This window comes from Crocuta crocuta, unplaced genomic scaffold (assembly GCF_008692635.1).
Source record: "Crocuta crocuta isolate KB4526 unplaced genomic scaffold, BGI_CrCroc_1.0 scaffold207, whole genome shotgun sequence".
Taxonomy (NCBI): domain Eukaryota; kingdom Metazoa; phylum Chordata; class Mammalia; order Carnivora; family Hyaenidae; genus Crocuta; species Crocuta crocuta.
The window spans coordinates 3,669,235-3,680,508 of record NW_027531996.1 but is presented as its reverse complement, the minus strand read 5'-3'; the positions used below and the strand labels follow the sequence as shown (position 1 = coordinate 3,680,508).

The following is an 11,274-nucleotide window of genomic DNA, read 5'->3' as shown; positions in this document are numbered from 1 at the left end:
GGGGCCTGAGGCATAATTAAATGCAATCATAATAAACAAACACTAATTAAAGCGTCACAGAGTGTCCCATTAAACTCTGAGTCAGCCCTGAGAGAGTGCCGCCTGACTCAGTGGACGGACGCTCCCCAGGAGAAAGCTCACCCTCCTTCCTGAGTCTCCAGAACCAACTCCCAGCCCCACCCCATCCCGCCCCATCCCCCTAGACTCCGGGTCCCAGAGCAGGGCGCCTGTCACCTGGGATGCAGGGTGAAGCACCAAGACATCAGAGATTCGAACTTGGTCCTTTAGGGCTTCTGCAGACTCAGAGTTATCAGGGATCATTTCTCCCTGGACACAAAGCAGCCCCCTCTCCCCCTCAATCGGGTCTCTTCCCTTCCACATTCCCAAGGCAGAGTTTTATTCCATTTCTTCCTGGCCCTGGGGCTTGACATTTCAAAAGACTTCCCCGAGGGGTGAGGTTATCTGTATCCGAGGTCTCCAATCTTGAGGACGTAAGAATCAGTGGGGAGAGCTTGTTAGAGCGACTTCTCAGGCCCCATCCCAGGGTCTCTGTCTGACCTAGCGGGCTCAGGATCTTGTCTCCTGAGCCCACAGCTCATGCCAGCAGTGCCGGATCCGGGACCCTGCATCGAGCGCCACTGCTCCTTGAGAGAGGTTCAGGGCCACCTCTTAAGAGAGGACGTGCCCTGGCTGAGAGGCTGGGGAGCTCAGACACTTCCTATGTCCCCACTTCTGTGGTCTTCTCCCTGCTTCCCAGCTGAACCCGCACCTGCCTTTCCAGATCTATACCCACCTCTCCCTTGCTCTCACGCCAAGTCTTCTGAAGAAACCCCGCTTTCCCCTTTGCACAGGGTCTTCATCTGCGTCAGTATTATTCCCTCTTCGAGACCCAGGCACATGCCTTATTTCTCATAAAACCTGCTTGGGACCCCCCCCCCCTTTCTGGAGCAGCACCGTCCCACAGAAATAAGACACAAGCCACAAATGCAAGCTCTGTGTACAATTTTAACTTCTCTAGAAGCTATATATTTTTTTAAATTTTAATTTTTATTTAGTTTTTTTAGAGAGAGAGCAGGAGTAGGGGAGGGATAGCGGGAGAGGGAGACACAGAATCTGAAACAGGCTCCAGGCTCTGAGCTGTCAGCACAGAGCCCGACGCAGGGCTCGAACCCATGAACCACGAGATCACGACCCGAGCAGAAGTCGAACGCTGAGCCAACTGAGCCACCCATGCGTTCCTAGTAGCTATATTTTTTAAAGTAAGAGGGAAAGAAGTGACATTAACAATAGATTTCATTTAACCCAATGTTTGAAAATTTTCATTTTTTAACGTCTCCATAAAAAATTATTAATGTGATATTGTACATTTTTTTCCATACAAAAATCATCAAAATGCAGGCTGTATTGTGTCCTGATTGCACATCTCAGTTTGAACTAGCCACATTTCCAATGCTTATAACCTCACAAGAGAGTGGCTATTGCATTGGACACAGCAGACATAAAAGTATTTTCTCTTTGCTGTGAATCCCCTCAGCTCTCTTGCAGTGCTTCTCTTCGAACACACATCACTTTCCTGTGTGTTGTTTTTATTGCTAGTCTGTTTGCAACTTGAAGGTGATGACTGTGTTTTAATGCTGTTGTTGTTTTCGTTCCCCTGAAGTGGCTAGCGCTGGCCTGTACGTAGGATGTGCTCAATGAGCATTGATTGGTGAATGAATATAGAAGCACATGAACATAGGAAAGACTGAAGACCCACAAACATGTGACTTTGAGGGTCTTCTCCTGGTCCCTGTGACATTTCTTGCTTCTGGTTTGGGCACGGCTATGACATCCTTGAGGGGGACACCATTCGAGTCTTCGAACCGCACCCCCACTCTCGTAAGTTTCCTGCTTCGCTTTGCTCTTCAACTCTGTGCATTACAAAAAAGAGAGAAATTCCCACCAGGAGGGCCCAGGAAACAGGAAAAATAGTTGTGCTCTTAGTTTCATGTTTGGAGAAGAACAGGGTTCTCACTATCTCCGTGGCACTTGGCGTGAAAGTGGCCTTTGTTGCCGGAGACACTGCTCCCATTCAGGGCCCCCTGTCCCAGCTGCTGAGAGCCGGGCTGTGTTTTGACAGACGGGCCGAATGCAATGCAGACAGTTGTTTTAATTTCCAGCCAGATGCAGACATCACTCACACGGAGCCCGAAACCCAAGAAAGGGAGGCTGGGCGCTGGGGTGCTGAGCTCAGGCCGCAGAGGGGGTCGGCAGGCGGAAGCCGCCCCGGGAAGTGGGGTCACAGATATCCTGAAGGGCTGAGAGCCCCAGGCCCAGGAGAGGCACTAGGAGAGCACCTGGCAGGCACCTTGCAGGAAGGTGCTCCTTGTCAGAATCACAGGCCATGAGTCAGCGGGGAAGGGTCGCTTCTTAAGGCAATGTGATGCCAGTGGCCGGTGGCGATGGCTGGCTGTTCGCTTTTAACCGTACCAAGTCGTTCAGGGCAGAAATCATAAACAGTCTCAGGGAGGAGCTAGGTAAACTGTGGGAAATCAAATCCCAAACGTCAGAATCTGAAGGCCACGTGCAGCCTCCCTTGGAGGGAGGGCAGCAGTCCCTTTCCCGGCCCTCCAGACACCTGTCCCCTCCAGCCTGCTTCCGCATCCCGGGGATGGGAGTCCCTTCTGGAAGTGAGGGCTTTGCGTTACTGGACAACAATTACTCTCTTAGGTTGGGCTTTCCTGAAACTTCTCACCCGTGAGTCATACTGCTGCCACACTGCCGCCCTCCGAACATTGGAAAGCCACCTCCGTGGCCGCCTCAAGACTCATCTTCTTTGATCTAAATAAGCATCCCAGGGCCCTCAGCTGTACCTCGGATGCTGCATCTGGATCCCACCTCATCCTGCCCACTCTTCTGAGAACGACCTCTCTGGTTGCACAGCACTCCTCTTGGAGCAGAGACCTGTCTCCATCCTGACATTATTTCTGCACCCCACGAGCAAATGAGCGCCTTCAGCTCTTATATCACCCTGTCAGGGCCCCCTGGACATCGAGTCAATGCAAATCCTCAGGTCTAGTACACAGGAGCTATTTCAGACCAGCCGCCACTTTACAGGTCCAGTTGTTTTAACTGAATGGCAAGGTTTTACAAGCATCCTTCCTGCATTTCATATTTTTTAAGTTTATTTATTTATTTTGACGGAAAGAGCACAAGCATGATTGGGGGAGGGGCAGAGAGAGAGGGACAGAGAATCCCAAGCAGGCTCCTTGCTGCCAGCACAGAGCCCGAAGCGGGGCTTGAACCCACGAACCGCAAGATCATGACCGGAGCTGGAACCAAGAGCTGGACCCATAATAGGCTGAGCCACCCGGGCGCCCCTCTATATTTTTATTATTAAAAGGAGGTTGGGAATGTTTAAAGCTGGTCATGTCACTCACTTCTAGGTGACCTTGTAATGTGACCGTTAGGTGTTATGAGGTCGTAAGAATGAGGGACACCCAACATGGAAAGGAAGCTTCCTGAAGCTGGTGCACAGGACCCAAAACTGTCTGGCACCCGAGTACGTCCCCTTACATCTCACCCCGCCTCATCCAGGGTACACCCTTCAGTCCTGCCGAACTTAATCCACGATTACTTTTGCTCGGGATGATCACTCCTCACACTGCCCTTCCGGGTCTGTGCATGGACCCACTTCTACCCTGACACACGCTTATTCCAGCGTCTCCTTGTCCCGACGGGGTGTCCTGGGTGCCTCGCCTGTACGTTCACACCCGTCCTATGTGAGGAGCTCCGTTTTTGCAGTCACCCACTCCCGCTGGACTGTGAGCTCTGTGGGGCAGGAGCTGGGCCCTGATGGCTGGCACTTCTCTCTCACCTGCATCCGAGCCTCCTTCTAATGACATCTGATGAACAGTTGCTAGATACGCGTGTTAGACGTACCCCAAGCCTCTCAGGATGATGCCGTGAAAGTGTCTCAGTGGCAGATCCTTTGTCCCTCTGCCAGAGGCAGAGCACGGTGCGAGAGGACCCTGGCTTGCATTTGTACTTGAGTTCGCACAGCCCGTGGGTGGGGGACCTCTGTGCCCGGACACAGCAGAGCCCATCCGCAGCCCAGCCAATGGGTCCTGCAGCCCAGCAGCCCGCTGCCCCAGCCAGCGGCAGTCCTAAGCCTAGCAAATGGGACAGCTACCTCTTCCGGCCCCCTTACCTGGCCTGAATGCCACACACGCTGGGCAGGTGGGGGTGTCAGGTCCAAAGAGGCCCGGCTCAGGTCCCTGCAGGGCCCCGCTGGGGAGGCTCTCAGGAGTTTGCTGGGGCTGCATCCTGGGGGGGGGCGGGGCAGGGACAGGGGCTTGGTCTGTGAATTCTCACTTTCCCCAGCAAGATGGACTCAGACAGGCAGCTCATCTCCGTGGATGTTCTCATTTAGCCAGACTTTTCAAAGGCTGGGAGATTTACTAGAAAAATTGAATGCAGCCATCAGAGAATGGGATAATTGGATCCAGGTGGTACGTTTGGTTGGATGTAAAGAGGCTGCGCCATGTGATGAATATTATTTGATAGGAAAAGTTTCTCCTTCTCTCCCTTTTTAAACGTTTCCTGTGTGGCCAGGACGTCTCAGCCCAAGCCCAGCTGAAAGCCCTTCAGAGACCAGTCGATGGCACTCAGTGGGCTTTCAGCAGAGTTAACCAATTTCAGCGCTTCCCACGAGCGAGCCCAGCTCCCGCACAGACGTTGGCGGCAGCAGAAAGATGCAGGCCTTTGCTCTGCCTCTGGCGAAGGCAAGCAGCAGCCTTGGGTCTCCCACCCCGGAAACACATGCCCCACCCTGCACCAGGCACACAGATGAGAACACAGAGCTGCCATCGATTTATCCCCCAGCGTCACCTCTTTCGGGGTGGCGACAGTGAGGGTGTGGGTAGGTGTGAGTGTGAACTCACACCAGCCTGTCACCCTACCCGATCTAACCTTGCCCTCTTCTGTCTCTCTGCCAGATCACCAGGGTCCCTGTGGAATCGTGCGAACAGTACACGACCTGTGGAGAGTGTCTGAGCTCGGGGGACCCTCACTGCGGCTGGTGTGCCCTGCACAACATGTAAGTTGGGGAGCGTTCTGAAGCAGGGCCCGGAATGCGGACACCCAGGTGCTTTCCTGGGGGTGTTGATGAGGATGTGACAGTGGTTTGCGGGGAGAGAGGAATGTCCAATCATCTAATCAAGGTTGGAGTAATTCTCATCGAGGTTGGAAAGCAGGAAGTGAGGCCAAGGGCAGGGTCCTTCCTTCCCAGTGTCAGTCAGTGCCTTTGTGTCTCTTTCATGTCCCTTCCAAATTCCACCCTTCCGACTGCTTTCAAGTTGCACCTTGTCATCATGGGGAAGGGTAGCAGTAGCGCAGAACTCATGGGGGTACCTGGAGAACCCCCGAGAACCTCCTCAGTGCATCCTGATCGAGGTGCCTCCTGCCGTCAGCGTGCAGATGGTGGTGCGATAGGGTGGGGGGATCTGGACTCCAGTGAGTCGCTGTGTGTCTGTGCGTGGTGCACTGACCGCTCTGGGCCTCCACTTCCCCAGCGCTGAATAAGGATAATGCCTACCTCGAAGGTAAACCCTGAGGATTAAATGAAATAATAAACGCTTTGGAAAAAAGGAAGCCGGGAAAAGGCTATACAAATCAAAATAGTTATTATGAACTCTGAACCTTTAGGAGGACCCTGCTGGCCTCATTAATTCAAGATTTCAAGAAGTCTGCATCTCACTCTAACTCTCCTCACCCCCCTATTCAGACCCATCCCTGCCTTGAATACCAGCTCAATAGAAATGCAAAATCACACTTAAACTTCCTAATTCGAAAAGCCCTCAGGGAGAGAATGGGGTGAAAACCCAAAGGCAGGAGCTGGCCAGGAATGTTGTTCCCCAAAGGAGTCAGAGCTCCGTGGCTTCGTGCCAGCCGGCAAAGCATCTCCGTGAAATGTGCCCGGTTTGGGGGGTTTGGGGTGGAGGCGGAGGCGGAGGGCCAGAGTTCAGGGTCCTGCACAATAGCTCTTGGCTTCCAGCCTCAGCAGCAGGTGTTGCGAGGGCTATGGAGGGAGGGAGGGAAGCAGGCGCCTCACAGATGCAAAATCCGGACTGGATTTGAGCCCACAAATACTGGGTTCCCTGCTTGGGTTTGGAGGTAAGAGACTCCTCAAGAAGTCGTGCGCGTGCGCGTGTGCGTGAGCGCACGCACGCACACACACTGTTCTTACCAGAACCCGGGCGTGAGTTCCCATTCAGGCCAGACAAGTGGTCCAGATTCTGATGCCCCAGGAATGGCACCGGCGGCTAAAAGGGTTTCCCCTCCAGTGAGGCTGAGCAGCCAGCCTGCTGGATCTGCCGCCAGGGGGATTTCTCCCTGCAGAGAACCTGGCTGCTGCCCCTGCTGCGTGGAACCATCCAGGGCTACCTGCCCTGTTACTGTGCTGTGGGCGTGCACACACCACCGCTCCCTGCTCCCCACCTGGCCCTGCGTGGTTCGTGTCCCAGCACTTCTCGCATAGAACATGCCCAATACTGATGGGGGATCATCACTTACTTATTCAACAGCAGGGGCCCCTGTGGCCCCCAGCTTGTGCTTGAGCCTACTGATCTATCACAGTGCCTTGAGTCTCCTGGTGGCCCCACACCACCCCGTCATCCTCCTGTCTGCATGGGCTGTGGCTTCTAGAATGGCTGAACCACATCCGATTGCCTCCAATTTCCTCTGGCCTCTGAACTCTTTACCTGTGGCGGAGAACCAATCCCTCCCACCTAGGGGCACATCTCTTCTTCCAGCAGCTCTGCCTACCAGGAACACCCAGGGACAAGCTTCTTCCTGTTTCTGCCCAGGAGGAAGGACCTTTCTCCTCTTAGGTCCTTCTCACTGTCACCCACACCCTCCCACCTGCCACTGACGGCCACCTCGTTAACGGGAAGGAGGCGATGGGCCCACTTCTAGTTCCCAGGCGCACACGCTGGACTTCAATGGAGGCAGAGGCCAAGGGAGATTGCTGAAGAGGCTCCGGGTCCGGGGGGATTTGGAACCTTCCTGTCTCTTCTGTATGCCTTGCTCTTGCAAGTGTGTTATTGTCTCCAAGGCTATTTATCTCTGTTAGGGCTGTTGCCATAAATAGTATGATAAAAAAGAGCCATTTCAGTGAGTCAATGAGATAAAGGCTCCAGTCAAGAGCTCACTTTAGAGCTATCTTAAGGATTCACTTAAACCTCAATAATTCTTTTCTTTGACAGCATTCATATTTAGATCCATTATNTGGCATCTTGTATCTCGGTGGCTACTTGGTTGGAGAAGCACCAGCCCTGTGGCACAGGTGACATGCTTCCTCGCGCGCAGGCATCACCATCCCCACCTGCCATGCCGGGCAGGGGAGCCTCGAGCCAGGGATGAAGCCGTAGGGAGAAATGGCCACAGAGCTTTCCGACAGAGAGGCAGCCCTGCCTGTGACTCCTGGTCTGTGTCTCTGTCTCCAGGAGTTATTTCATCCCGCAAATATTTATTTAAAATATACCATGTGACAGGTGAAATATCTCAATGCATAAAACATGGTCCCTGCCTTCAGAGAGCCATTAATCCAGCCACAAGGTCACGTGTGCACCGCCCGATACAGCTAAGACCTGTCCAGATTTTTCCATTTTTTTTGGAGTAGAATAATAACATAAAGAGTCGTCATCATTAATATCATTATCATAAAAACCAAAAAGCCATTTTCTAAGTACTAACTCATTTAATCCTTACACCAGCCCTATGACAAAGGGTAATGTTACTCTCTTCAACATTTTATAGTTGAGGAAAACAGGCACGGAGAGAAAAAGTAAGTTGGCTAAAGGGACACAGCCAGTATGCCATAGATTGGAGGGGGGCGGGGTGCGTAGTGGGTAGAACCCAGGCAACCTGGCAAAGCTCATATCCTTAGCCTCTTGTGTGCTAATTCTCACATTCCCCAAACTTCCCTCCTTTGCTCACCAAACATCCTAGAAAGATACTATCTGTTGGAACTATACTTTATGCCTCAGTTGTAACCCCTGTAACTGTATTGAGAGTTGATCCCACTTCCTCTTAGTCTGTGTTTAACTGTGGTCAGGACCACCTGGGAGTCCCCCAAGCCCTCTGGGGTAACTGAAAAGCATACTGAGAAGCAAGCAACAAGCTCAGAGCAGCAAACCCCTCTTACAGCCCCCCAGGGGACAGTGGAACCAAACCGAAGGTTCTCCAAAGGCCTGACCTCTTGTGAATCTGTGTTTATGGCAGGTGCTCCCGCAGGGACAAGTGCCAGCGGGCCTGGGAACCTAATCGATTTGCCGCCAGCATCAGCCAGTGCATGAGCCTCGAGGTGCATCCGAGTAGCATCTCAGTGTCTGAACACAGCCGCCTGGTAAGTAACTTGTCACAGGGGGCTGGCTGTGGCGGGAGGGGCACAGAGCGCCCTTGGGCGTGTGCATGTGTCCCTTTAACACTTGCCCGTGTATCTGTGACCGGAGTACGCTTTAAATGCTCCAAGGAAACTCTGTGTTTGTAGAAACCCTGTGATAACTTCTAATGTAGAGGGCACAGCTACTCTCCATACTCCTCACCCATTGATCTGTTGTGTAACTCTAGTAACAAACATTTACATTTAGTAACAAACATCTACAATATAGAGCAACCCGATACTAAATAACACATTCTTCCTGGTCGTAGGCTGTATTTACATTCTTCTACTTGATGCTGTTTTTCACAGAGACCTTAGAGTTGCTTGGGGAGGGGAGGGGGGGAGGGAGGGACAGACAGAGACAAAGAGACAGAGGCTTAATTCACCACCAGTAGGTACTTACAGAGAATATTAAAGAGAATAAAGTAGCCCTTAACCACCTGTCGAGGTACAACCCAAAATATTTCATGTCCTCAGGCCCTGCACGATTATTTCCTTCTGAAGGTTTTATGAGCATTTACGGATGTTAATTAGTGAATGAACCTTCCAAGATTTCCGTTCATTCATCCCCCCCAGGAGGTTTTGGCTCCCGTGGAGCTGAGGGAGCAAGCAGGGGAGTTTGTACCTAAGTCTCTGGGCCCCATGGAAACGAAACTGGGGCAAAGATTCAGCCGCAAACAAATGCCTGCAGAGGCTAGGTGACCCTCGCTGTGCGTGAGAAACCACTGCAAACAAATGCAGCCAGGTGTTGGTAGGAAGACCAAGGGAGACCTACCTAGTGGCTCCCAACCTGGAGGCCACAGCGGGGGGTGGCAGGGGTATTGGCACCATGAACCCTTATTTAAGGCCACTCCCTGTTGAGGAAGCCCGACTTCAAATTCTTCACCTGTTGTTTCCAATACCACTTAGATGTTCTGTTGTGGTCATTGAGAACAAACTCATCTCTGGCAGTCCGGGGAAGTTTTAGCCTTCGGAGGAGGGTATTCAAACCTGGAAAGGCGGGGAAGTGCTGGCCTAGATCGTTGGAACCCCAAGACAGCAGCAGACATCATCTGAGAGGCTGGTGACCAAGTCCCTTGCTGTCTCTGATCCCCACAGCTCCCTGTGAAGCCACCACCCTACTCGAGGGGAGCTGTCAGCGAGCAGAGCGCCCAGGGTGGGGGCCACAGAGAAGCAGAAACTCTAGGCCACCCACCAACCTGATAAGCAGCCCCGGAACAATTGTCAGGGGGAGGAGCTGGCTGTCTTCCCCCAACCTGGTAAACTCCAGGCTGGTGAGCCAGTGCTCTGACTTATTTGCAAAAGGCTCAGCTCATGCCCTGCTTTCCAGGTTCATGGTTTCATGTCAGAATGGTGAGGTCTGAGATGGACTGTGATAACTTTCTCTCGAGTGCCCCTCACTCAGTCCTTTCCGATGCTAGACAAGACTGAGAAATAATTTAATAATGATGATAATAAAGACCATCGACCCCACACGGCTGGCAGCGCTCCTGTATGACTGCTCTGTGTCGAAGCCGGAAGATCACCCAGACTGATCGCCCTTCCTTAGGGGGTGAGGTCTAGGGAGATTAGTGAGCACGCAGGCCACAGCAGGGCCAGGCCTGGAGCCCACGTCTCCAGAGCCCCTGGGTCTCTTGCTGTGGCCTCGTCTTTTTGATCACGAGCCTCTTTGCTCCTCCCACAGCTCAGCCTGGTTGTGAGTGATGCTCCGGACCTATCTGTGGGCATCTCCTGTGCCTTTGGGAACCTGACAGAGGTGGAGGGACAGGTGTCTGGGAGCCAGGTCATCTGCATCTCACCAGGGCCCAAGGATGTCCCTGTCATCCCTCTGGATCAAGGTAAGAAGTGTGTGCCATGAGCATCACATGCCAGGGGCTGCCCTACCAGAATGGCCAAGAGTAGGGGGCACAGAGGATGGGGGGTGAGTAGAAGGCACAGGGGATGGGGGGTGAGTAGAGGGCACAGGGGATGCGGGGTGAGTACAGGGCACAGGGGATGGGGGTGAGGACAGGGCACAGGGGATGGGGGGTGAGTAGAGGGCACAGGGGATGGGGGGTGAGTAGAGGGCACAGGGGATGGGGATGAGTACAGGGCACAGGGGATGGGAGGGGAGTAGAGGGCACGGGATGGGGGAGTGTGTGGCGAGCACCAGCACCAAAGTCTCCTGACCACATCTTCATATTGCAGACATTCACATGGGCTTGTTATATAACTTGTTTGAGTTTGCAAGCTGATTGTCATGGCCCAAAGAGAAATTCAGAAAGAAGGAAATCTCTTGCTCCCATCTGGGTTAAGCCTACACAGTGTGCGGAGAGCTTTCCCCACTTCCCTTCGAGGGCTGCAGCCAGTGATTTTCAGCGGGATTCTCTCCAGGCGCGGGGCGGGGGGGCTTGAGGGGTTCTGGCCTAATACATCTGAAAGTCTTTCAGCAACTGGACATGTGTAACCAAAAGCAAGGGGTTCTGTGGGGTCGGATTCATTCTGTTTTCCCTAAGAGGGGGTGAGGGGCAGTCTGGGTGTCCGTGATGGGCACCTCAACAGGACTGTCTTGGAAGGAGATGACTCGGGCAGGTTCCATTACCATCTGTGCCCTGAGAGATGATACTCAGATTCTCCACTGGGCCCCCAGGTTGTTACCTTTTCCTTTTTCTTCCCCCCAGACTGGTTTGGGCTAGAGCTGCAGCTGAGATCCAAGGAGACAGGGAAGATCTTTGTCAGCACCGAGTTCAAGTTCTACAACTGCAGCGCCCACCAACTGTAAGCACTTACCCCGGGCCTGGCTACGGGCCTGCGTTTCTCTAAGCTCCAACAGTGTTGTTTGTATTCACCTCCTAGTCTCCACACAGGCCCTG

The 11,274-nt window shown here is 53.0% G+C and overlaps 1 protein-coding gene across 2 annotated transcripts in view; it reads left to right on the top strand.

Annotated features, from left to right (window-relative positions):
• PLXNA2 (plexin A2) overlaps positions 1–11,274 on the top strand; it is a 186,129-nt gene that overhangs the window by 106,454 nt on the left and 68,401 nt on the right. For both annotated transcript variants that reach the window (XM_077775120.1, XM_077775121.1), the window contains exons 4-7: positions 4,977–5,077; positions 8,263–8,386; positions 10,107–10,260; positions 11,083–11,179. In XM_077775120.1, the coding sequence (XP_077631246.1) occupies positions 4,977–5,077; positions 8,263–8,386; positions 10,107–10,260; positions 11,083–11,179 (476 nt within the window). The remainder of the gene's footprint in view (positions 1–4,976; positions 5,078–8,262; positions 8,387–10,106; positions 10,261–11,082; positions 11,180–11,274) is intronic.